Source organism: Salvelinus fontinalis, chromosome 30 (genome assembly GCF_029448725.1).
Source record: "Salvelinus fontinalis isolate EN_2023a chromosome 30, ASM2944872v1, whole genome shotgun sequence".
Classification (NCBI taxonomy): Eukaryota; Metazoa; Chordata; class Actinopteri; order Salmoniformes; family Salmonidae; genus Salvelinus; species Salvelinus fontinalis.
In genome coordinates, this window is record NC_074694.1 from 20,443,061 (window position 1) to 20,468,225 (window position 25,165).

At 45.8% G+C, this 25,165-nt stretch overlaps 1 protein-coding gene across 1 annotated transcript in view; it reads right to left on the bottom strand.

Moving 5' to 3' along the window:
* kcnk12 (potassium channel, subfamily K, member 12) overlaps window positions 1-24,614 on the bottom strand; it is a 61,046-nt gene extending 36,432 nt beyond the window's left edge. Inside the window, exon 1 of the mRNA XM_055889980.1 lies at window positions 22,642-24,614. Within this exon, the coding sequence (XP_055745955.1) occupies window positions 22,642-22,978 (337 nt within the window). The 5' untranslated portion in view covers window positions 22,979-24,614. The remainder of the gene's footprint in view (window positions 1-22,641) is intronic.
* Between the last annotated feature and the right edge of the window lie 551 nt (window positions 24,615-25,165).

Genomic DNA, 25,165 nt, shown 5'->3' on the forward strand with positions numbered 1-25,165 from the left:
TTACTCCTGAATCACTATGATGAATAGAAATGTTCTTCTTGAGTGTATTTTTAACAAAGCTGAGATTTACTTTGAAGTGCAAAGTGAAGGAATACAGAAAAAATCTGTCATTGACACAGACATGGTGGCGTAGCAGGAAGATGTGAACTAAGAGGTTGTGAGTTCAAATCCCAGGTGAGGACATGTTATATAATAATTACTGTAGAAATAAACATATACAATGCAATCATATATGCCAAAGTGTGTCAAATATCTATGTTGTAAACACTGAGACTGCATGATGTTCTGGGAACATCCTAACAACTAATTTTTGTTTGTTCGTGAAAATTATCCACATGAAACGTCACATAAAATATCATCACATGTGAAGTGTTCCAAAACCTCATTATTGAACATATGAAAGGTTATGTGATCACATGAAAATCCACATCTGAAACTTCATGTGAAATATCATCACACGGTTTCACATGATATCATGTTAAATTTCCCATTTCACAACATTTACATGTGCAAAATGTAAAATGTAAAAAATGTCACATGAAATCATGTGATATTCCACATGTGAAATCATTGTTTTTTCGAAAAATGAAAATATAACATTTTTGTAGTGATATAATAATAACACGCACTTTCAGTTTCTCTTTTAGAAATGCCAGCATTATCACTTTTATACAACATATTACCAACATATTCTAATGATTGAAATATTTTCATTAAAAATGTTATTTTGATTAATTTATTCATACTATTTCATCCTTTCACTCAGTAGCTGTGAGGCATCTTTACACCCACCATCCTCTATCAGCTCTTCTTCCTAACTCTTTAATGTTGTATCCCAAATGGCACCCTATTCCTACAAAGTGCACTACCTTTTATCAGGGCCCTTCGGAAAGTATTTAGACCCCCTTCCCTTTTTCAAGATTTTGTTACGTTACAGTCTTATTCTAAAATGGATTAATCTATTTTAGAATCTACACACAATACCCCATAATGACAAAACGAAAACAGGTTTTTAGACATTTTGCAAATGTATTACAAATTAAAAACAGAAATACCTTATTAACATAAGTATTCAGACCCTTTACTGTGAGATTCAACATTTTGCTCAGGTGCATTCTGTTTCCATTGATCATCATTGAGATGTTTCTAGAACTAGATTGGAGTCCACTTGTGGTAAATTCAATTGATTGGACATGATTTGGAAAGGTACACACCTGTCTATATAAGGTCCCACAGTTGACAGTGCACGTCAGAGCAAAAACCAAGAGATGAGGTCAAAGGAATTGTCCGTAGAGCTCCGAGACAGGATCGTGTCGAGGCACAGATCTGGGGAAGGGTACCAAAAGATGTCTGCAGCATTGAAGGACCCCAAGAATACAGTGGCCTCCATCATTCTTAAATGAAAGAAGTTTGGAACCACTAAGACTCTTTCTATAGCTGGCCACCCAGCCAAACTGATCAATCGGGGGAGAATGGCTTTGGTCAGGGAAGGGACCAAGAACCCGATGGTCACACTGACAGAGTTCAAGAGCTCCTCTGTGGAAATGGAAGAACCTTCCAGAAGGACAACCATCTCTGCAGCACTCCACCAATCAGGCCTTTATGTTAGAGTGGCCAGATGGAAGCCACTCCTCAGTAAAATGCACATGACAGCTTGCTTGGAGTTTGCCAAAAGGCACCTAAAGGATTCTCAGACCATGAGAAACAAGATTTTCTGGTCTGATGAAACCAAGATTGAACTTTTTGTACTGAATGCCAAGCGTCACGTCAGGAGGACACCTGGCATCATCCCGAGGGTGATGCTTGGTGGTGGCAGCATCATGCTGTGGGGATGTTTTTGGGGAGTTACCCCTTATCCCCATCTAAGGACAGATTGATGCTCAACACTGTCTCTGTGTGTGTGTGTGTGTGTGTGTGTGTGTGTGTGTGTGTGTGTGTGTGTGTGTGTGTGTGTGTGTGTGTGTGTGTGTGTGTGTGTGTGTGTGTGTGTGTGTGTGTGTGTGTGTGTGTGTGTGTGAGATGTCCTCTGTAATGATCTCTGTACTCTGTAGTCAGTGGTTTCTTTGGTCTGATGGATTCACCTCAAGCCTTTCTCCCTGGTTGTGAGATATGGTTGTAGAGAGAGAGTTACATAGAGAGAGAGAGATAGAGAGACAGAGAGATAGATAGATAGATAGATAGATAGATAGATAGATAGATAGATAGATAGATAGATAGATAGATAGATAGAGAGGAAGAAAGGCATGTGGAGTGGAGTGGGGTGGACAAGACAGCAATAAATGGAGGGATGAAATCTCCTCTTTCCAATCCTGTTCACTCGACCTTGTCCTCTATCTTTGATTGTGTGTATGTGTGTGTGTGCACATAAGTGTGTGTGAGCATGCTTTGTGTGCTTGATGCTCAACTCTGTGGGCATGTGGAGGTGTGGACTCTCAGTTCAAGCCAGCCCAGACAGCAGCACTTAACAAAGATGGGGATTTATTTGCACACAGTGTATATTTATTTGCGTGTGTGTGTGTGTGTGTGTGTGTGTGTGTGTGTGTGTGTGTGTGTGTGTGTGTGTGTGTGTGTGTGTGTGTGTGTGTGTGTGTGTGTGTGTGTGTGTGTGTGTGTGTGTGTGTGTGTGTGTGTGTGTGTGTGTGTGTGTGCATCCACTCAACAAAGTGCGTACGGAAGAAGAATATCTAAGCAAATATTTTCGGTGTTGTGAGAGAGTTGCATCCTAATTGAGGATAAACTTCCTGACTGCTTGTTTCATTTCTTCCTCTACAACCTCACCTGCTTTACACAAACACACACGCACCTGAGCTGGGACATCTTAACCACAATAACAGGCTTATTCAATCAGTCAGGTCACCTGTGATACAAGTCAGTATTCGACGCCCATCCATGACTGAGGACGTCGGGAGCAGACTATGTGAGCGGAGAGGAGTTGGAGAGGATCAGAATTTGTGAGCGAAGCAGAGCTGGAATGGAGCAAGGAGCAGAGTATGTGAGCGGAGAGGAGCTGGAGTGGAGCGAGGAGCAGAGTGTGTGAGCGGAGAGGAGCTGGAGTGGAGCAAGGAGCAGAGTGTGTGAGCGGAGTGGAGCAGAGCTGGAATGGAGCGAGGAGCAGGGTGTGTGAGCGGAGAGGAGCTGGAGTGGAGCAAGGAGCAGAGTGTGTGAGCGGAGTGGAGCAGAGCTGGAATGGAGCGAGGAGCAGAGTGTGTGAGCGGAGAGGAGCTGGAGTGGAGCAAGGAGCAGAGTGTGTGAGCGGAGTGGAGCAGAGCTGGAATGGAGCGAGGAGCAGAGTGTGTGAGCGGAGAGGAGCTGGAGTGGAGCAAGGAGCAGAGTGTGTGAGCGGAGCGGAGCAGAACTGGAATGGAGCGAGGAGCAGAGTATGTGAGCGGAGAGGACCTGGAGTGGAGCAAAGAGCCGAGTGTATGAGCGGAGCGGAGCTGGAATGGAGTGAGGAGAAGAGTGTGTGAGTGTAGCGGAGCTGGAGTGGGGTGAAAAGCAAAGTGTGTGAGTGGAGCTGGAGTGGAGCGAGGATCAGTGTGAGAGAAGAACAGAGCTGGAGTGGAGCGAGCAGCAGAGTGTGTGAGTGGAGCGGAGCTGGAGTGGAGCGAGGAGCAGAGTGTGTGAGTGGAGCGGAGCTGGAGTGGAGCGAGGAGCAGAGTGTACCCAATTTTACTGGAGCGTGGGCCTTCTCGCCTGCTCAAATTTCGCTCCAGAATCGCTCACTTCGCAAGTTCAGGGCATGCCCGGCCCAGCATGTATTTGTTGGCTACTTGTGTGCTGCTATAGCCCCTTGCTTTAGCTACTGTCATGGAGTTCACTAAATATTTTCAGAAAGAAACTGACAGAACACACAGGTGCTAAATCAAGGTGACTTACAAAGATGAGGATCAAGAGCAAGAAAGAGCAATTCCTGACATTTAATCCAAGTAAAAATTCCTGGTCTTAGGTCAGTTAGGATCACCACTTTATTTTAAGAATGTGAAATGTCAGAATAATAGTAGAGAGAATGATTTATTTCAGCTATTATTTCTTTCATCACATTCCCAGTGGTTCAGAAGTTTACATACACTCAATTAGTATTTGGTAGCATTGCCTTGAAATTGTTTAACTTTGGTCAAACATTTCGGGTAGCCTTCCACAAGTTTCCCACAATAAGTTGGGTGAATTTTGGCCCATTCCTCCTGACAGAGCTGGTGTAACTGAGTCAGGTTTGTAGGCCTCCATGCTCACACACGCTGTTTCAGTTCTGCCCACAAATTTTCGATGGGATTGAGGTCAGGGCTTTGTGATGGGCACTCCAATACATTGACTCTGATGTCCTTAAGCCCTTTTGCCACAACTTTTGTAAGTACGCTTGGGGTCATTGTCCATTTGGAAGACCCATTTGCGACCAAGCTTTAACTTCCTGTCTGATGTCTTGAGATGTACGTGACAAATAATTCAATTCAAAGAGGCCTTCCCGATCCAGACAGAAGCCCGACCCAGACAGAAGCCCGACCCAGAAACATTTAAGCGTTAACCGCAAGCTACACACAAGGCGTTTTGGCTGACATATTCTGTCACTTAAACAGGTTAAATCTGCAGTTACAAGGAAGAGGGTCATGTACTGTACACGGTGAAAAAACTTGAGGCCTTTACTAGGAAGCTTGAGTGTTCGATTTGGACTTTGATCATCTGAAAGACTACTGCATCAGCACACAAAAAAAGACAGACAGACGGACCAGGTCCACAGCATTGTCACAAAGGTGATGGAAGAGTTCATCAAGCAGCTGAGTGACAACTTCTCCACCAGATTTGAAGATTACAGGATGCCCAAGGATATCATTGGATTTGTACGTGATCCTCTCACAGCCCGCCCAGGTGGAGAATTCTCCTCCCCTGCTAAGAAAATGATACCCTCGCTGGATGAGGCCGCATTTCAAACTGAGCTGATTGAATTCCAGACAAATCAGGGGATGCGCTCAGAAGTGCAGTCCTTGTGTGCGTTTTGGGCGGCCTGCTCAGAGGAATACAACACAATAAAGAAACTTGCATTTTATGTGCTAACAATATTTGGATCGATTTACACCGGCGAGTCCTCAGTTTCCTCTATGAACGCAATATAGACTCACAACAGGAACCAGCTGTACCATATGTCAGTCTGCCTGCACATTAATAGCACATCCATCTCACCCGACGTCACAAGATTGATTGGGTTATTTAGCCTAAAAACCTTTAGGCCTACCTATATAACAAATCTAAAAAATCCATGCTCAGCCTGGCAAGAGTGGCCAAAAGGGTGTGTAGCAACCCCAGTGGCTCTGCAAGTGAAGACAGGATATTCTCCACTGCTGGACGGATTTCCAGGCACCATCGCATGAGCCTAAAGCCACAGACTGGCCAGACTTGTGTTTCTAAAAATGTATTCTAAAAATGATTTCAAAGGCACTTCTAAGTCATTTTTCATTTTTCAGGTTTCATTCAATTTGAATTTAATTCTAAGTCACAGCCTATAATGATTTAATACAACAAAATGTTGTTTAAATGCTGAGCGCTTTATGTCCCTACCAGCCTATTGTGTCGCACTCGCAAATGCTTCACAATGTATTTCTTTGTAGGCTATAGCCTTGAAATAATATAAACAAAAAAAAGAATTGGTGTTCCTTCTTAGGCTCCCTGTCTGGCTCATTACCAGACAGGGAGTTTATATGCTGTTTAATATGACATGCAGCCTATTTGAAATTATGTGCACTTCTTACATTCACCTTTTCATGTTTATTCAAATACTTTTCATTCAAATTCATATGGTTTCGTTTCAATACTTCAAAGCCAAATGGTCCAGGCAGTCACAAAAATAAATGGCTGTTGGTTAAATAGTGATTTTAATGAATGCAGCGAATTTGGAGCAGCTGTTTTTTTCCTGTGAGCACGGAGCGTTTTTTAAAGGAGCGGTTGGAAAGGACATGGAGCGTGATGAGCGGGATTTTCAATCACTCAACTTCGCTCACATGCTCTTGTCGGGAGATGATGTGGAAACCGTCCACTAGGGGCAACATTGAGCGCTTTCACCTTCAAGTAGGTTTCGGTTTTGCTAGGGTGTTGTGGACATGGATGGTGAATGGGTGTAAGTATCTGCCTCTGATTCCAAAAGTTCAAATTCAGTGATGGAAAGTTGTATTTGAAATGTTTGTTTTAAGCCTATCCCAAACCTTAACCCTTTCCGTAACCCTTCGGTGTTAATGCCTAACCTTAAGAATTTGGAATTAATGCCTGAACTTAATCCTAACCTTAAACATTCTGAATTAATGCCTAAACTTAACCTTAAACACTTTGAAATTTGACGTTTGAGAAACATGGATGAACGTCTAATTCTGACGTGAGTCTGTGAGAGATGGTAGTGTTCAATCTGCACCCCGAGTCACACGCACTTCCCTGGACACTATTATCTAGTTGAATTATGGCCAGGAAATAGGGTCAATGATGCTACAGGGGCAAACATTTAGTTTACACTGCCTGAAGCTATGTGATATTATGGATGAGTAATGATGCTGCTTGGATCCCCTGCTTGCCTGGAAGAGTGTGTGTGTGTGTGTGTGTGTGTGTGTGTGTGTGTGTGTGTGTGTGTGTGTGTGTGTGTGTGTGTGTGTGTGTGTGTGTGTGTGTGTGTGTGTGTGTGTGTGTGTGTGTGTGTGTGTGTGTGTGTGTTCGTGTGTGTGTGTGTGTCCTGTGTCAAACCTGACCCGAGACAAGAAGGGAGAAAGCGAGTAGAGAGAGAGAGACACAAGTAGAGGGAGAGGACAAACATGGACAATCTATGGAGGCAATTTCATTTAGCTTTAGATGACTGAATGAAATTGAAATTGATCTTCATTCAAGTGAAGACATTTACCTCTATTAGGAAAAATTATCTGATATGACTATTTTACAAACAATATTTTACAAGACTATATTACAATGCAGTGAAAAGCAGTATCATGCAATTTCATTATGAACAGCGGCAGGCCAAAAACTGTATGACTGATTAACATGAAATGAAAGTGAAAGAGAGAGAGTGGGAGTAAGATAGAGAATGAGAGAATGGGAGCAGGAGAGAGAATGAGAAGAGGATACATAAGAGGAACAGGGGGAATGGAAGCTGAGAGAGAAAATGGGTGGTTGAGAGAGAATGGGAGGACAGAGAACCCGAGATGGAGATACAGGACACAGTGGATAAACACTGTAGAAGACACTAAGTCTGAATCTCAAATCAACCCCTAGAGGAATGGGTAGATATAAGCATTATGCACTATGTTCATAGTTTCATTTTCAGATGCTTCCACCTATGAAGTCTGGTTTGGAATTTAGCCTACGTAGACAAGATGGTATAACCTCATCCCAGAGATGAACATGGTCCAATCAAAGGCCATAACAGGCCATCTACTGCATAGCCACCATGGGAAAAGAGAGGAGAGACAGAGTGAGTGACAGAGAGAGAGAGAGGAGAGACAGAGAGAGGAAATAGGAGAGACAGAGAGAGGAGAGACAGAGAGAGAGAGACAGAGAGAGAGACATAGACAGGAGAGACAGAGAGAGGAGAGACAGAGAGAGAGAGAGAGAGAGAGAGAGAGAGAGACAGAGAGAGAGACATAGACAGGAGAGACAGAGAGAGGAGAGACAGAGAGAGATACAGGAGAGAGAGGAGAGACAGTGAGAGAGAGAGAGACAGAGAGAGAGACATAGACAGGAGAGACAGAGAGAGAAGAGACAGAGAGAGATACAGGAGAGAGAGGAGAGACAGTGAGAGAAATAGAGAGGAGAGAGGGTGAGAAACAGAGAGGAGAGACAGAGCAAGGAGACACAGAGAGAGGACAAGGAGAAAGGAGAGACAGTGAGAGACAGAGAGAGGAGCAACAGAGAGAGGAGAAACAGAGAGGAGAGATAGAGAGGAGAGAGAGTGAGAGAGAGGAGAGACAGTGAGAGAAATAGAGAGGAGAGAGAGTGAGAAACACAGAGAGGAGTGACAGAGAGAGGAGAGACAGAGAGAGGAGGCACAGAGAGAGGAGAGAGAGTGAGAGACATAAAGAGGAGAGATAGTGAGAGACAGAGAGAGGAGAGATAGAGAGAGGAGAGACAGAGAGAGTGAGACACATAGAGAGGAGAGAGAGTGAAAAACAGAGAAAGGAGAGAGAGGAGAGACAGAGAGAGAAGAGAGAGTGGGAGACAGAGAGAGGAGAGAAATAGTGAGAGACAGAGAGAGGTTGAGAGACAGTTTGCAAGTGGGAGGTGGAGACAGAGTGGGAGAAAGCAAAGAGAAGTGACAAACAGAAATTGTTTATTTTTTTATTTAACCTTTATTTAACTAGGCAAGTCAGTTAAGAACAAAGTCTTATTTACAATGGCGGCCTACCGGGGAACAGTGGGTTAACTTCCTTGTTCAGGGGCAGAACGTCAGCTAGGGGATTCAATCCAGCAACCTTTAAGTTACTGGCCCAATGCTATAACCACTAGGCTACCTGCAGCCCAAAAAGGAAAGAAGGAAGAGAGAGAAAGAGGTGGATATTTGCTACAGGGCTAAATCCTCCAACAACAGAAAGAGAGTATTTCACAGCCACCTCCCCAGACTCCTTCCTCTATCTCAGTAACATTATTAACAACAACAACACAGATGGTTTTGACCCAGCTCAGCAGGCTAGCACTTTATCTAAATTAAAACACCACGGAGCAGCCAAGGAATACAGCAACATACAGTATACCCTCCGGGAAGTCAACATCACAGCTCTGGAAGACTTCACGTGACCTTTAGAACACAGATTGCAGGCGGAAAGAAATTCCAAGATTCCGGCAGAGTTGATTTGACATTATTCAGTCTTGTAAAGCCTCAGACTCCTGGAGTACTTGTTACCGCCCAGCAGTGCCCAGTACACGTACACTTGCATGATTGCACGCACACACGCAAACACAAATCTACACACACACAAACACATACCCAAGTACACAGAGCCAATATATATATTTCCATTCCAAAGCAGGATGAAGCAAGACCTGGGAGAGAGAACCTTAATGTAGCCAGGGCCTCTGGGCCACTGCACTGCAACACACACACACACACACACACACACACACACACACACACACACACACACACACACACACACACACACACACACACACACACACACACACACACACACACACACACACACACACACACACACACACACACACCACACACCACACACACACACACACACACACACACACAGATTAGGTGGTTTGGTCTCCTTGTGATGTCCCTACTCCCTAGCTGATTGACAATGCCGACACCCTCATTAATGATGATTTAACATCATTAGGCTGACTTGCTGGCTGGTCGAAGAGCCAGACTAAGAGCAGCCAGTACAGTAAAGGTCCTCAGTCTGTACTGCTGCTGCTTACTGGGAGAGGAGAGGAGAGGAGAGGAGAGGAGAGGAGAGGAGAGGAGAGGAGAGGAGAGGAGAGGAGAGGAGAGGAGAGGAGAGGAGAGGAGAGGAGAGGAGAGGAAAGGGGACAGGAGGAGAGGAGAGGAGAGGAGAGGAGAGGAGAGGAAAGGAGAGGAGAGGAGAGGAAAGGGGACAGGAGGAGAGGAGAGGAGAGGAGAGGAGAGGAGAGGAGAGGAGAGGAGAGGAAAGGGGACAGGAGGAGAGGAGAGGACAAGAGGAGGGGAGAGGAGAGGAGAGGAGAGGAAAGGGGACAGGAGGAGAGGAGAGGAGAGGAGAGGAGAGGAAAGGGGACAGGAGGAGAGGAGAGGACAAGAGGAGGGGAGAGGAGAGGAACGGAGGGGAGGAGCTCCATTTCACTACTGCTTACTAAGGGAGGAGAGGAAAGGAAGGAGGGATCTCCATCATCCCGACCTGCTCCACAGCTCCATAAACCTGGGGTTACGGGAAGGACAAGCTAGCTTTTTTTTACTACTAATGCTGTCCCCATCTAAACTCCACCATTGATTTACCTTGACTCTGCCTGGGGTAACAAGCATGGTTGTTAATGCTAGGCTAGCAGAACTGCTCAGCCCAATTCAAAGCCGCAGAGCTGCAGAGAGCCGTGATAGTTCGCGCGACTCAGCATTACACATTTACCAACCTCATTTAACTGTCTCTTTTTGAAGCGTGAACATTATGTCACAATGGAATGCTGACTGTCACAGCTCCATGGCTGTGAACTCCCTAGCAAGCTTTACATCACACCATAAGTGTTGAGAGACCTAAATGTGTGACGGTGGGTTGCTGTGCTGCTGCTTCCATTATGGCAAAGCAGTTATTTTTTTCACTGCCTAGCTGGCTGGCTCTATTTAGCCTGTGACTAAACTGAACATAACAGCCAGGCTGAGTGTGTGGGTGTGTGGCTGTGCCAGTGCTAGCTGGGTGGGTGAGAACAGGTCCTTTGCAAACAGACAGACAAGCCAACAATGGCTGAGACAGCTGTTGCTGTCAGGGGTGAAGATAAAGGCATAGTCTACAAAAAAGAAAGAACACATACTCACACACACACACACACACACACACACACACACACACACACACACACACACACACACACACACACACACACACACACACACACACACACACACACACACACACACACACACACACACACACACACACACACACACACACACACACACACACACACACACACACACACACACACACACACACACACACACACAAACATACACACAACACACAGCATGTTGGACATCCTGTAGAGAGCTGTTCCACTTCCTGCCATAAATAATACTCTGCATCACACAGCAGGTTGAGGGATCAATTCCCACAGGAATCACATACACATATTGTGCACAAACCGGTTGAATGAACATTGTTCCCACATCATTCCCTTCTGATAACATGTGGAAAACCGATATTCAAAAAGTCAAGTAAAGGGATTTAGAGAATTTGTATTTTCCTTGGCAAACTTTTAATCTAAATCTAATGACATGGTTAAAATGTCAATTTGAGTTCACCTTAGTTGACAACTCAATCAAATGTAAATCCAAACCTGATGTTGAACTGACGTCTGTGCCCAGTGGGTTGCCACTTTAATCCACTGCACGTGTTGGTTTTACTAAATTAAACGTAGATATTTAAATGTGCTTCCAATGTGTTCCAAACGTTGCAGAATACCTCCTCATCTCCCGTTTGATTCTTTGGCCATGCACCTTGGAGGAAGGTAACATAGCGGCAATGTTATGTTCCCTTCTAACTATAGGTCTTAACTGTGCTCCGTCCAGAGGCCCTCAATCAAACCACCAGTAAACAATCTTTACGGTCAATGTGAGTCCCTGTCAGTTTGTTTATTCCAACATCTTAGTAATTTGTTGTCATTACTGGACCGCCAAGCCACCACAGCACTACAGCACTACAGCACCAAGCCACCACAGCACTACAGCACCACAGCACCAAGCCACCACAGCACTACAGCATTACAGCACCAAGCCACCACAGCACTACAGCACTACAGCACCAAGCCACCACAGCACTACAGCACTACAGCACCAAGCCACCACAGCACTACAGCACTACAGCACCAAGCCACCACAGCACTACAGCACTACAGCACCAAGCCACCACAGCACTACAGCACTACAGCACCAAGCCACCACAGCACCAAGCCACCACAGCACTACAGCACCAAGCCACCACAGCACTACAGCACCACAGCACCAAGCCACCACAGCACTACAGCACCAAGCCACCACAGCTCCACAGCACCAAGCCACCACAGCACTACAGCACCACAGCACCAAGCCACCACAGCTCCACAGCACCAAGCCACCACAGCTCCACAGCACCAAGCCACCACAGCACCACAGCACTACAGCACCAAGCCACCACAGCTCCACAGCACCAAGCCACCACAGCACTACAGCACCAAGCCACCACAGCACTACAGCACCAAGCCACCACAGCACAACAGCACCAAGCCACCACAGCACTACAGCACCAAGCCACCACAGCTCCACAGCACCAAGCCACCACAGCACCACAGCACTACAGCTCCACAGCACCAAGCCACCACAGCTCCACAGCACCAAGCCACCACAGCACCACAGCACTACAGCACCAAGCCACCACAGCACTACAGCACTACAGCACCAAGCCACCACAGCTCCACAGCACCAAGCCACCACAGCACTACAGCTCCACAGCACCAAGCCACCACAGCACCAAGTCATCACAGCACCACAGCACCACAGCACCAAGCCACCACAGCACCACAGCACCAAGTCACCACAGCACCACAGCACCAAGCCACCACAGTTCCACAGCACCAAGCCACCACAGCACCAAGCCACCACAGCACCACAGCACCACAGCACCAAGCCACCACAGCACTACAGCACTACAGCACCACAGCACCAAGCCACCACAGCACCAAGCCACCACAGCACCACAGCACCACAGCACCACAACACCACAGCACCAAGCCACCACAGCACTACAGCACCAAGCCACCACAGCACTACAGCACCAAGCCACCACAGCACCACAGCACCACAGCCCCACAGCACCAAGCCACCACAGCACTACAGCACCACAGCACCAAGCCACCACAGCACTACAGCACCACAGCACCAAGCCACCACAGCTCCACAGCACCAAGCCACCACAGCACCACAGCCCCACAGCACCAAGCCACCACAGCTCCACAGCACCAAGCCACCACAGCACCAAGCCACCACAGCACCACAGCACCACAGCACCAAGCCACCACAGCACTACAGCACCAAGCCACCACAGCACCAAGTCACCACAGCACCACAGCACCACAGCACCAAGCCACCACAGCTCCACAGCACCAAGCCACCACAGCACCACAGCACCACAACACCACAGCACCACAGCACCACAACACCACAGCACCAAGCCACCACAGCACTACAGCACCAAGCCACCACAGCACCACAGCCCCACAGCACCAAGCCACCACAGCACTACAGCACCAAGCCACCACAGCACTACAGCACCACAGCACCAAGCCACCACAGCTCCACAGCACCAAGCCACCACAGCACCAAGTCACCACAGCACCAAGCCACCACAGCCACCACAGCACCAAGCCACCACAGCACCACAGCATTGGAACTTAATTGCACACAACTTAATGGCATACAACATCATGGCACGCACACACTCTCTCACACACGCACACACTCACAGTACCGCACCACTGCAACTTAAAGGCCCTTACAACAAGATGACAAACTATTGATGTACTGTTGGCCTCAAAAATATTGTCCTAATTATCCGTAGTTAACTAACAACGTGGGCTCTATTGGCACACACACACACACACACACACACACACACACACACACACACACACACACACACACACACACACACACACACACACACACACACACACACACACACACACACGCACACGTTAACAATCAATCAACGTGGCTCTATTAGCTATAAATGACAGTTCTATTACACTGTTTTACAATCTCTAACATCCTTTTGTCCAATCTGTAGTCACATTTTCAAAACCTAAACACAGTTAGCACAACATCCGTCTATTAACACAATTCATGTTGTTTTCACAGAATATGCAGTCAATTAACATGTTTCTAAAATGCTTAAATGTTCTTTACATACAAGCTTACCCAATACCAAAATTATGTATCTTTCTTGTCTTATTTACAAATGCTTGCACACAGCACGCCAGAAATAAAGACCTAATATTCAAAACCTTAAATATAGTATAAAGCCTCTACTTCTGCAACAACAGCAGCTCAACAGCTGTATTGAATCAGCTGATAAGCATTTTTGAATGAACAGATAATTGAAACGTTGAGAAATAGCTGATTTACTGTAAATTGTGTAAAACAGACCAACCACAGCTGATTCCAATCTCAATCGGAGACATAGCCAGGTGTTGAAGTTATTTCAATTACATGAACATACACAGTAAAAAGGAGACTCTTTGGATTGATTTTATTCAATGTGGATACAGAACAACACAGAGGAGCAGAGAGAGAGAAAAAATTATGTCTGGACAAGGGAGAGGTATAGTTGGACCAGGGAGAGGAGGAGTTGGACCAGGGAGAGGAGTAGCTCGGCCAGGCAGAGGAGTAGTTGGACCAGGGAGAGGAGTAGCTGGACCAGGGAGAGGAGTAGTTGGACCTGGGAGAGGAGTAGCTCGGCCAGGCAGAGGAGTAGTTGGACCAGGGAGAGGAGTAGTTGGACCAGGGAGAGGAGTAGCTGGACAAGGCAGAGGAGTAGTTGGACCAGAGAGAGGAGTAGCTGGACCAGGCAGAGGAGTAGTTAGACCAGGGAGAGGAGTAGCTGGACCAGGGAGAGGAGTAGTTGGACCTGGGAGAGGAGTAGCTCGGCCAGGCAGAGGAGTAGTTGGACCAGGGAGAGGAGTAGCTGGACCAGGGAGAGGAGTAGTTGGACCTGGGAGAGGAGTAGCTCGGCCAGGCAGAGGAGTAGTTGGACCAGGGAGAGGAGTAGTTGGACCAGGGAGAGGAGTAGCTGGACAAGGCAGAGGAGTAGCTCGTCCAGACAGAGGAGTAGCTGGACCAGAAAGAGGAGAAGTTGGACCAGGGAGAGGAGTAGCTCGTCCAGACAGAGGAGTAGTTGGACCAGGGAGAGGAGTAGTTGGACCAGGGAGAGGAGTAGCTGGACAAGGCAGAGGAGTAGCTGGACCAGAAAGAGGAGTAGCTGGACCAGGCAGAGGAGTAGCTGGACCAGGGAGAGGAGTAGCTAGACCAGACAGAGGAGTAGCTGGACCAGGGAGAGGAGTAGCTGGACCAGGCAGAGGAATAGCTAGACCAGACAGAGGAGTAGCTGGACCAGGCAGAGGAGTAGCTGGACCAGGGAGAGGAGTAGTTGGACCAGGGAGAGGAGTAGTTGGACCAGGCAGAGGAGTAGCTAGACCAGAGAGAGGAGTAGCTGGACCAGGCAGAAGAGTAGCTGGACAAGGCAGAGGAGTAGCTGGACCAGAAAGAGGAGTAGCTGGACCAGGCAGAGGAGTAGCTGGACCAGGCAGAGGAGTAGCTAGACCAGACAGAGGAGTAGCTGGACCAGACAGAGGAGTAGCTGGACCAGGGAGAGGAGTAGTTGGACCAGGGAGAGGAGTAGCTGGACCAGGCAGAGGAGTAGCTAGACCAGAGAGAGGAGTACCTGGACCAGGCAGAAGAGTAGTTGGACCAGGCAGAGGAATAGCTAGACCAGGGAGAAGAGTAGCTGGACCAGGCAGAAGAGTAGTTGGACCAGGCAGAGGAATAGCTAGACCAGGGAGAAGAGTAGCTGGACCAGGGAGAGGAGTAGTTGGACCAGGCAGAAGAGTAGCTGGACCAGGCAGAGGAGTAGCTGGACCAGGAAGAGGAGTAGCTTGACCAGGGAGAGGAGTAGTTGGACCAGGGAGAGGAGTAGCTAGACCAGAGAGAGGAGTAGCTGGACCAGGCAGAGGAGTAGTTGGACCAGGGAAAGGAGTAGTTGAACCAGGGAGAAGAGTAGTTGGACCAGGGAGAGGAGTAGTTGGACCAGGGAGAGGGTAGTTGGACCAGGGAGAGGAGTAGCTCAACCAGGCAGAGGAGTAGTTGAACCAGGCAGAGGAGTAGCTGGACCAGGGAGAGGAGAAGCTGGACCAGAAAGAGGAGTAGTTGGACCAGGGAGAGGAGTAGCTCGGCCAGGCAGAGGAGTAGTTGGACCAGGGAGAGGAGTAGTTGGACCAGGGAGAGTGATAGCTGGACCAGGCAGAGGAGTAGCTGGACCAGGGAGAGGAATACCTGGACCAGGCAGAGGAGTAGTTGGACCAGAAAGAGGAGTAGTTGGACAAGGCAGAGGAGTAGCTGGATAAGGTCAGAGGAGTAGTTGGACCAGGGACAGAAGTAGCTGGACCAGGGAGAGGAGTAGTTGGACCAGAAAGAGGAGTAGTTGGACCAGGCAGAGGAGTAGCTGGACCAGGCAGAGGAGTAGTTGGACCAGGCAGAGGACTAGCTGGACCAGGCAGAGGAGTAGTTGTACCAGGCAGAGGAGTAGCTGCACCAGGGAGAGGAGTAGCTGCACCAGGGAGAGGAGTAGCTGCACCAGGGAGAGGAGTAGTTGGACCAGGGAGAGGAGTAGCTCAACCAAAAATTGTGGAGTGGTTTACAGTAAAAGGAAACAGAATTATAAAAAACTATGGATTTCATATTGTCTATCGTTTGCAGGTATAACTGGAACATGAAAAGTAATGCAGTTTTTGTGATGCCATCAACTGTTAGTATTTTGGAAGTCATTGTGCTATGATTGACTATATGTTCCGCTTGGACAGTAAACATGTGCTAGTGTTTTGACAGAAGGATTAGATATTGAGTCAGGTTTGCCGTGTTTTGATAGAGTTAGCATATGTAGAGAAAGTTTTTTTGCATTTTGAAATGTAGAGTTGGTATATAATGAACTAAATGTGGTTTTGAACAGAAAATGTACTATTTGGCTAATTGTGTGATTGTCACGTTCTGACCATAGTTCTTTTGTGTTTTCGTTGTTTTAGTGTTGGTCAGGACGTGAGCTGAGTGGGCATTCTATGTTGTGTGTCTAGTTTTCCTGTTTCTGTGTTTGGCCTGATATGGTTCCCAATCAGAGGCAGGTGTTAGTCGTTTGTCTCTGATTGGGAGCCATATTTAGGTAGCCTGTTTTGTGTTGGGTTTTGTGGGTGGTTGTCTTCTGTCTTTGTGTCTATGCACCAGATAGGACTGTTTCGTTTTTTTCACATTTGTTGTTTTTGTAGTTTGTAGTGTTCACGTTTTTTGTCATTATTAAACATGATAAACACTAACCACGCTGCGATTTGGTGTCACACCCTGGCCTCTGTTATATTGATTTTCTTTATTAGTTTAGTTAGGTCAGGGTGTGACATGGGGGATGTTTGTGTGTTTTGTCTAGTTTAGGGTGTGTGTATTGTTTAGGGGGTTGTGTATAGTGTATGGGGTTGTGTTCAGTATAGAGGTTTAGGAAAGTCTATGGTTGCCTGGTTTGGTTCTCAATCAGAGACAGCTGTTTATTGTTGTCTCTGATTGGGAGCCATATTTAAGGCAGCCATAGGCTTTAGGTGATTGTGGGTAATTGTCTATGTCTAAATGTTATTAGCTTGTGTGTGCACTTTCGTTTTGTAGCTTCACGGTCGTTTGTTGTTTTGTATAGTTTGTAAAAGTGTTTCGTTTCGTGTTCATCTTTGTTCTAAATAAAAGGGAAGATGTATTCATATCACGCTGCGACTTGGTCCACTCTTTCACCAGAAGACGATCGTGACATTTGGTCCGATCCCTGCTACACCTCCTCTTCAGACGAAAAGGAGGAAATCTGCCGTTACAATGATGTAGGTGTGTTGCTGTGTTAAGAGTTTAGTAAAAGTATCTGTAAGAGGTGCGTAACTGGCTGCAGGGAAGTCAGGTGCAGGACAGCAGAAATGGGTAACAAACGGAGCAGTTTAATGCGGAAAAAGAAACTGCACCCAGAACAACAAAATACGGGTTGAAATAACCCGTCGCAAACCAGTCTGAAGTGCACATACACTTTACAACAAACAATTCCACACACAGACATGGAACAGAGGGTTATATGCAAGTCATGTAATGAGGGAATGTAAACCAGGTGTGCGGGAAAACAAGACAAAACAAATGGAAAATGGTGGATCGGCAATGGCTGGATCGGCGATGGTGGATCGGCGATGGCTAGAAGACCGGTGACGTCGACCGCCGAACGCCGCCCACCCGAAGGAGAGGAACCGACTTTGGCGGAAGTCGTGACAGTATCTTAAGTATAGGTAAACGCTTGTCAGCAACTGTAAAAAACTTTATTAGAGGCTAAGTCAGTCTGTTTGTATTCAAGTCTTCTTGGTAATGGGCTGACCAGACACTGTGTGTGTGTGTGCGTGCATTCGTGCTTGTGTGTGTAAACCATAGTTTCCTCTGGTTTGTCAACAGGCCTGATAGCAGAACTTCTGGGAGAAATATTTGAGTACACTGACTTCATGTGCATTGACTTTCCAGAAGATTCCTCCTGATTCCATTTCAAATTCAGGAAATAAACTGAATTGACTGAAGTGAATTGAAAGTGAAATGGAACTGACCCCAATACTGCTACAGACTATTCTTGCGGTCTATGTACAAACCAACTCCATCTGTGTTTTAGGCTATAAGGTTATCATATTTGTACCTTTACTTAACCTTTTATTCAACCAGGAAAGATCTGTTGAGATTGAAAATCTATTTTCCAAGGGAGACATGGCAAGAAAGTTCTTGAGACACAAAGAGTACTGGAGAGTGTTTTTAAAGGGGTAGGCTAAACAGGTGGGAAATACGTTTTCCTTCTTGACTGAGTGTTACTATAAAGACATTCCAGGGAAATATCAGTCTCTTTATCTGTCTCACTGTGTACCTGTCTCACTGTGAATCTGTCTCGCTGTGTACCTGTCTCTCTGTGAATCTTTTTCACTATGTACCCGTCTCACTGTGAATCTGTCTCGCTGTGTACTTGTCTCGCTGTGTACTTGTCTCACTGTGTATCTGTCTCACTGTGTATCTGTCTCACTGTGTATCTGTCTCACTGTGTATCTGTCTCACTGTGTATCTGTCTCACTGTGTATCTGTCTCACTGTGTATCTGTCTCACTGTGTATCTGTCTCACTGTGTATCTGTCTCACTGTGTATCTGTCTCACTGTGTATCTGTCTCACTGTGTATCTGTCTCACTGTGTATCTGTCTCACTGTGTATCTGTCTCACCGTGTACCTCTCTCACCGTGTACCTCTCTCACTGTGTACCTCTCTCACTGTGTACCTCTCTCACTGTGTATCTGTCTCACTGTGTATCTGTCTCACTGTGTATCTGTCTCACTGTGTATCTGTCTCACTGTGTATCTGTCTCACTGTCCATATGTCTCACTGTCCATATGTCTCACTGTCTATATGTCTCACTGTCTATATGTCTCACTGCGTATCTGTCTCACTGTGTATCTGTCTCACTGTGTATCTGTCTCACTGTGTATCTGTCTCACTGTCCATATATCTCACTGTCTATATGTCTCACTGTGTATCTGTGTCATTGTGTATCTGTCTCACTGTGTATCTGTCCATATATCTCACTGTCTATATGTCTCACTGTGTATCTGTGAGAGCTCAGAGAGCTCTTCTACATGAGTGTCTCAAGCAGCAGTGTGTGTGTGTGTGTGTGTGTGTGTGCGTGCGTGCGTGCGTGCGTGCGTGCGTGCGTGCGTGCGTGCGTGCGTGTTTGTGTGTGTGTGTCAGCAGGGGTTACCAGTGTGATGGAGACAGAGAGAGAGAGAGAGAGGTGCAGCGGGCGATGTATTAGGAAATTATTTGAAAATACTTTAAATATTGCCAATAGTAACAGTTGATTTGGGCCACATTATTTAAAAATACTAAAATTCACAGAAAATAAGTATTTAAACACACACACACACACACACACACACACACACACACTCTCAAACACTCATAATGGACCCAAGACTCTGCAGGGGAGCTGAACGAGGATGGTACGAATTGTGAATGGACAGGTTGTGTACTGTTTGTATGAAAACCAGAAAAAACGTTTAAAGCATAGAGAAGGATATCATTAAGCCACATTTTGCCCACTGGGCATCAGGTTGGCACACAGCTCTTTGCCAGGCTTCAGGGTACACACACACACACACACACACACACACACACACGCACACGCACACGCACACGCACACGCACACGCACACGCACACACACACATCGAACCTCAGTCACCATCAACTATGCCACACAGCCCGTCACTAACCCTCAGGCTGCACTGGCAGGCACACTTGCTCTTTAGTGACATATCGCAGGAGCAAATGTTAAAATGAGGGGGAGCAGGGGGGATTCTCATTGACATTCTGTTTTCCTATTGCTCGAAATGTTCCCAAAACGCACCCATGGGTCCTGTCCTATACAGAGTTACGTGCAGTGCCTCTCAGGATAGAGAATGGAGAGCAGAGAGCTAGCTGAATGGAGAGCATGGCTAGCTGAGCCAAGCCAAATGGCATAGAAATAGGATGTCACCTAAGGTGCCAAAGACTCCTCCACAGCTAAGATGTAACACCTGACTGGAAAAATGGCTAATCTGGTGTTCTGGGTGAAAGCCAGCGGAAAAATAGAATTGTGAGGCTGAAGGAAGATGATGACGCAGTCATTTAACATGGAGGAGGTGTGTGTGTGCGTGCGTGCGTGCGTGTGTGTGCGTGTGTGTGTGTGTGTAGGTTACCAGCCTGTACAGAAGGTTTAGTCTGGCATGAAAAATGGCTGAGTCTGAGGCTGATGATTTGGTTAATTTACACACTGGTGGATCCGTCATGACGCATCAGACGGTTCTAGTAGGCCTATGACAATGTTCTGGCTACAAGCCAATGGAAAGTAGGACTCTGATGATGCAGTCATTTAACTGTATATGGAGGAGTATCATTGAGTATCCATGACAATAATATCCTATAGAAAGCCATTGGTGAAACAGCGTTCTGAGGCTGAGGTGGATGCTGATCTGGGTATTGTAACTGCTGGAAGACTAGTGATGACAGGCTACATGATGGTGGATACAGTACAGGTGCATCAAAGCTGGGACCGAGAGACTGAAAAACATCTATCTCCAGGCCGTCAGACTGTTAAATAGTTACCACAAGCTGGCCTTCACCCAGTACCCTGCCCTGAACTTTGTCCATGTTACTAGCCGGCTACCACCGGCTACTTTACCCTCCACCTTATAGACTGCATATGAATATAATGTATTCTAGTCATGGCTCATCCTACATAACTACTGCTATACACACCTCTTCTATTCATATACTGTCCATAATGTCTATACACACCATCCTATATAACTACTGCTATACACACCTCTTCTATTCATATACTGTCCATAATGTCTATACACACCATCCTATATACTGTAACTACTGCTCTACACACCATCTTCTATTCATATACTGTCCATAATGTCTATACACACCATCCTATATAACTACTGCTATACACACCTCTTCTATTCATATACTGTCCATAATGTCTATACACACCATCCTATATTACTACTGCTATACACACCTCTTCTATTCATATACTGTCCATAATGTCTATACACACCTCTTCTATTCATATACTGTCCATAATGTCTATACACACCATCCTATATTACTACTGCTATACACACCTCTTCTATTCATATACTGTCCATAATGTCTATACACACCATCCTATATAACTACTGCTATACACACCTCTTCTATTCATATACTGTCCATAATGTCTATACACACCATCCTATATACTGTAACTACTGCTCTACACACCATCTTCTATTCATATACTGTCCATAATGTCTATACACACCATCATATACATATACTCTGGCATTGCTTGTTCTGATATTTCTTAATTTCTTTATTTTAAATTTGTGGATTTGTGTGTATTGTTTTGTAATGTTCGGTATTACTGCACTGTTGGAGCTAGAAATATAAACATTTCGCTGCACCTGCGATAACATCTTCAAAATATGTGTATGTGAACAATAAATTAGATTTGATTTTGATGCATATATGGTACATTTACTGGGTGAAAGCAAGTGACAAAAGAGAATAGGAGACTGATGTGGGGCTTTTACATGGTGCAGGATCAGTGTTGATACATACACTTACAGTAGGTCCAGTAAGTGATGATATAAATAATAGAGTGGCTCTAGTATGACAATATCCTAAGGAAAGCCTGTGGAAAAATAGGAGTCCGAGGCTGTTGAGCTGGGCATTTTACACACTGTAGTATAAGCGATGATACATGCAATTTATATAGAGCCCGTATTAATGAAGGCATGTCAGAGTAGGTAGGAGTGCTGATCTTGGATTAGTTTAGCATTTTACAGTAAATCATAATGAATAAGAGACTCTTCATGAACACAGCCACAGGTCTATGATATGTCATCATGAGGACAGGCAGGCCTTCTGCCTCTACTAAATGCCACACATATTGATTTGCTGTCTTTTGGACAAGATAACAGGAGAGTAAAATCTGTAATGATGAGAATTATATGCCGATGTAATGTCACCCTGTTCCTCAGTGAGGAAAACAACCAATGATTAATCGCTGACTGCTCAGGACTGCTGACCTTGCCATATTATGAGACATCATCTCTCCATATGTTTACCAACATATGCAATGCAGAAGCACTCTCACAGGTCTCACTGTTGCTAACACATACATTGGTTATGGACATATGAAGATGGGTCCTACAAGGTCAGTGATATCACACACACTTAAACAAAAAAAAGCAATGCAGCTAAACTGTAAATAAAACATAAGATTTGGATCATTTCTGTGGATACTGTCCATGCATAGCTGATCTCAAAGATAAGCCGTTGCATTACATTAAGCCGTAATCGAAATCTACATCAAAACATGTCATGTCTAAATAATGGAAGGATATGTTGGCATAGTAAGTGCAGCAAATTCCCAGAAGATGAGCGTGATATTGTACATGCTGTCTTGTGAGCAAAGCAGGATAGATCTTTATTAATGAATTTAGACTGACGCTGGTCTCTACATGCGTTTGTTTCTTACTCATATTTGTCACCACTCTGTCTGAATTAAATTAATGCATTGAATCACTGATAAGCTCGATTTTTATACTCACCAATAGTTGACACCACAGTCCCAACAAAGTAAAAAGCCCCTGTAAAATCCCATCGCGGCCTGAGAGCGTCAGCTCGGATCCCCGCGGCAATAGCTGTCTCGTACTCCCGTAGAAAAGAGTTCAGATCCTCCAAGCTGATGTTGAACGTCTCGCTGAAGTTGAAAAGTGTCCTGTTCCATCTGTCATGCGCCTGCACCTCCGAAGGCCGCTCTATAACGGAAAACACTGCGGCACCGCACAGCAGATACAGAATAATCAAGACCGCGAGCAGCAAGAAGCGGCCGTTGTCTTCGTTTATGTGGAGGGAGCGGCAGCCTTGCAGTCGCTGGCCAGGCATTATCCAGACTTCAGCACCACTAGCGCGACGGACAGCGACCCGCCCCGCGTTGGACAGAGCATCCAATAACTTTATGGCCCCACTTTAGACTTCTTAGAAAATCTCAAAGGATATTGCAAGGGCTCAGAGCGTATTTCAAAAACGTTATAGGACATTTACAGAAGCCAGTCTCCCTTTTCATCAATTATATAGGCTAAGCAGGACAACCGAGAAGAACCAACCCCAATTGTGGATACGCCAAACAGCCAAACAGATAGAACCTTTCGTTATTCCTTCGTTTGGGACCGATTACTTTTTTGGCGGTATCCCCAGCATACCACATCAGTGCAATAGGCTACCCATCAACCCCTAATCCCAAAACAATCGAATTATCTTTAGTGGTAATGCAACAAAGTGAATCTAATCATATGTTCGGCTATTCCTCTTCCCCTTGACCACTGTGCAAGCTATAGGACCGGATATGCAGTCAGTATCCTCCGCTGGGTTGCTGCACCAAACCGCTCATCCCCGGTGGGCTATTATATCACTTTCTGTCACTACCATTTGACACGGTCGAGTTACTACACATAGAAAGAAGTCATTGCGATTTCCTGCGGGCGCATCTCGGTCATTTTGTTTCCTCTTTCTCTTCGCCTATTCAACTCCTCAATCTATCTTCCCATGACAGGTTATCTGATGCGGGTATAACGCGGAGCTGCGGTCCTAATGAGAGAGCTATAGTCGAGAACAGACACTGGCAGCACATTGCATCGGATCTGTGGATCACTGCTGAGATCATGCTATACTAAGCTGTCCCGAAGACTGTTGTGTCCCATGCAGCATAGCTACCACCACCGTCACCGTGGGCTATGCGGAGGAGGGGAGAGCCTGGAGAGGACACCACGGTTGAAAAATAATCTTCAACGACGAAGCATCAACACTCAAACTTGAAGTGATATTCTGTTATTAAACATTCGTTGGCGCTTTAGTTGATGGCAGTTGAACGGGTAAATATTTTATATTTGAGTCTATGGCCCTCTGACAACAAGCCAGCTTTCCTTTTTTTTCTTGAGTATCGTTTGACCAAATCCCATGGACACACATGTTCCCGAGACATGATTCATAGTAACCCCTGTGGTCTTTCTTTTCAATACGCCTTCAGTAGTCAGTGTCTATGGAGAGCCACAAAGACTTCCCGGTGCTTAACGCACGAGTCCCTACTAGCAGCAATTAGCCCATACTCTGCGATGGGCGACACACTTTTAAAGTAGGCTACTGTATCTTTCCAAAGTCTTTGACACATATAGTTATCAGCACGAGTACAAGAACACAGCTTGTCGAATAACAGACACACCGATATCGACCGTAAATTAAAAAGGAAAATAAAGTTCGATTATACAGGCTCCATGAAACACTAAATCAAATAGCCTACACACTGACCCCGACTTGGCTTCTGCCGCTGTCGCTGCCGCACAGCTTTCAACACACGGGGGAGGCGAGTTGGGGGCGGCTCGCATCATTTACCACAGCCGTTCCCGAATGCGCAAGAAAGAAAGGATGCGGAGAGCTGCACTCAAATCAGTTCGAGCTCCAACCGTCCTTGCGCGCATCAGAGTAGTCCGAGCTTGTGCGGAACAGCAATCGTTCTCTTCTAAACGTTTTCAACTGTAGCCGAGGCTACATTAGGACATTATGTGTGGTCTTGGGTTATATATCTGGAATGCATAGCATATGAGGCAATTAGTATCGGCATAAGACCATCTAACCGTTTTCATTTTTCCAATAATTAATATATCTGACATCATGAATCGTTCTATATCCAAATACTATTTTTGGGGGGCTCAATTAAATAAATAAAAGTTCTACCAAAATCAATGTCGACCGCAAAAGCCAGCAGTGGCGTGTATTTATGGATGTCAATGGAAGCCAGGCTTCACCAAAACATTTACCAAAAACCCATTCAAAAGCATGTATCTTTCTTCTCTCTGTGATTCATAAATGTCCTTCAACTCACAAGAGGCTGAATGTATCTCACTGGAGAAAGCATACAAGTGAATGAATAGCTTATCTTTCTAATGCTGTCTTGTCAGAAAAAGTATGACATTGTTGCAGCATACCATCAAATGCAAGAATGCAAAGGAAGCCAGCGAGCATTTGGCCTCGCTTGATAACATTTTTTTAAATAATAGCCAATCAGCATTGAGCCAA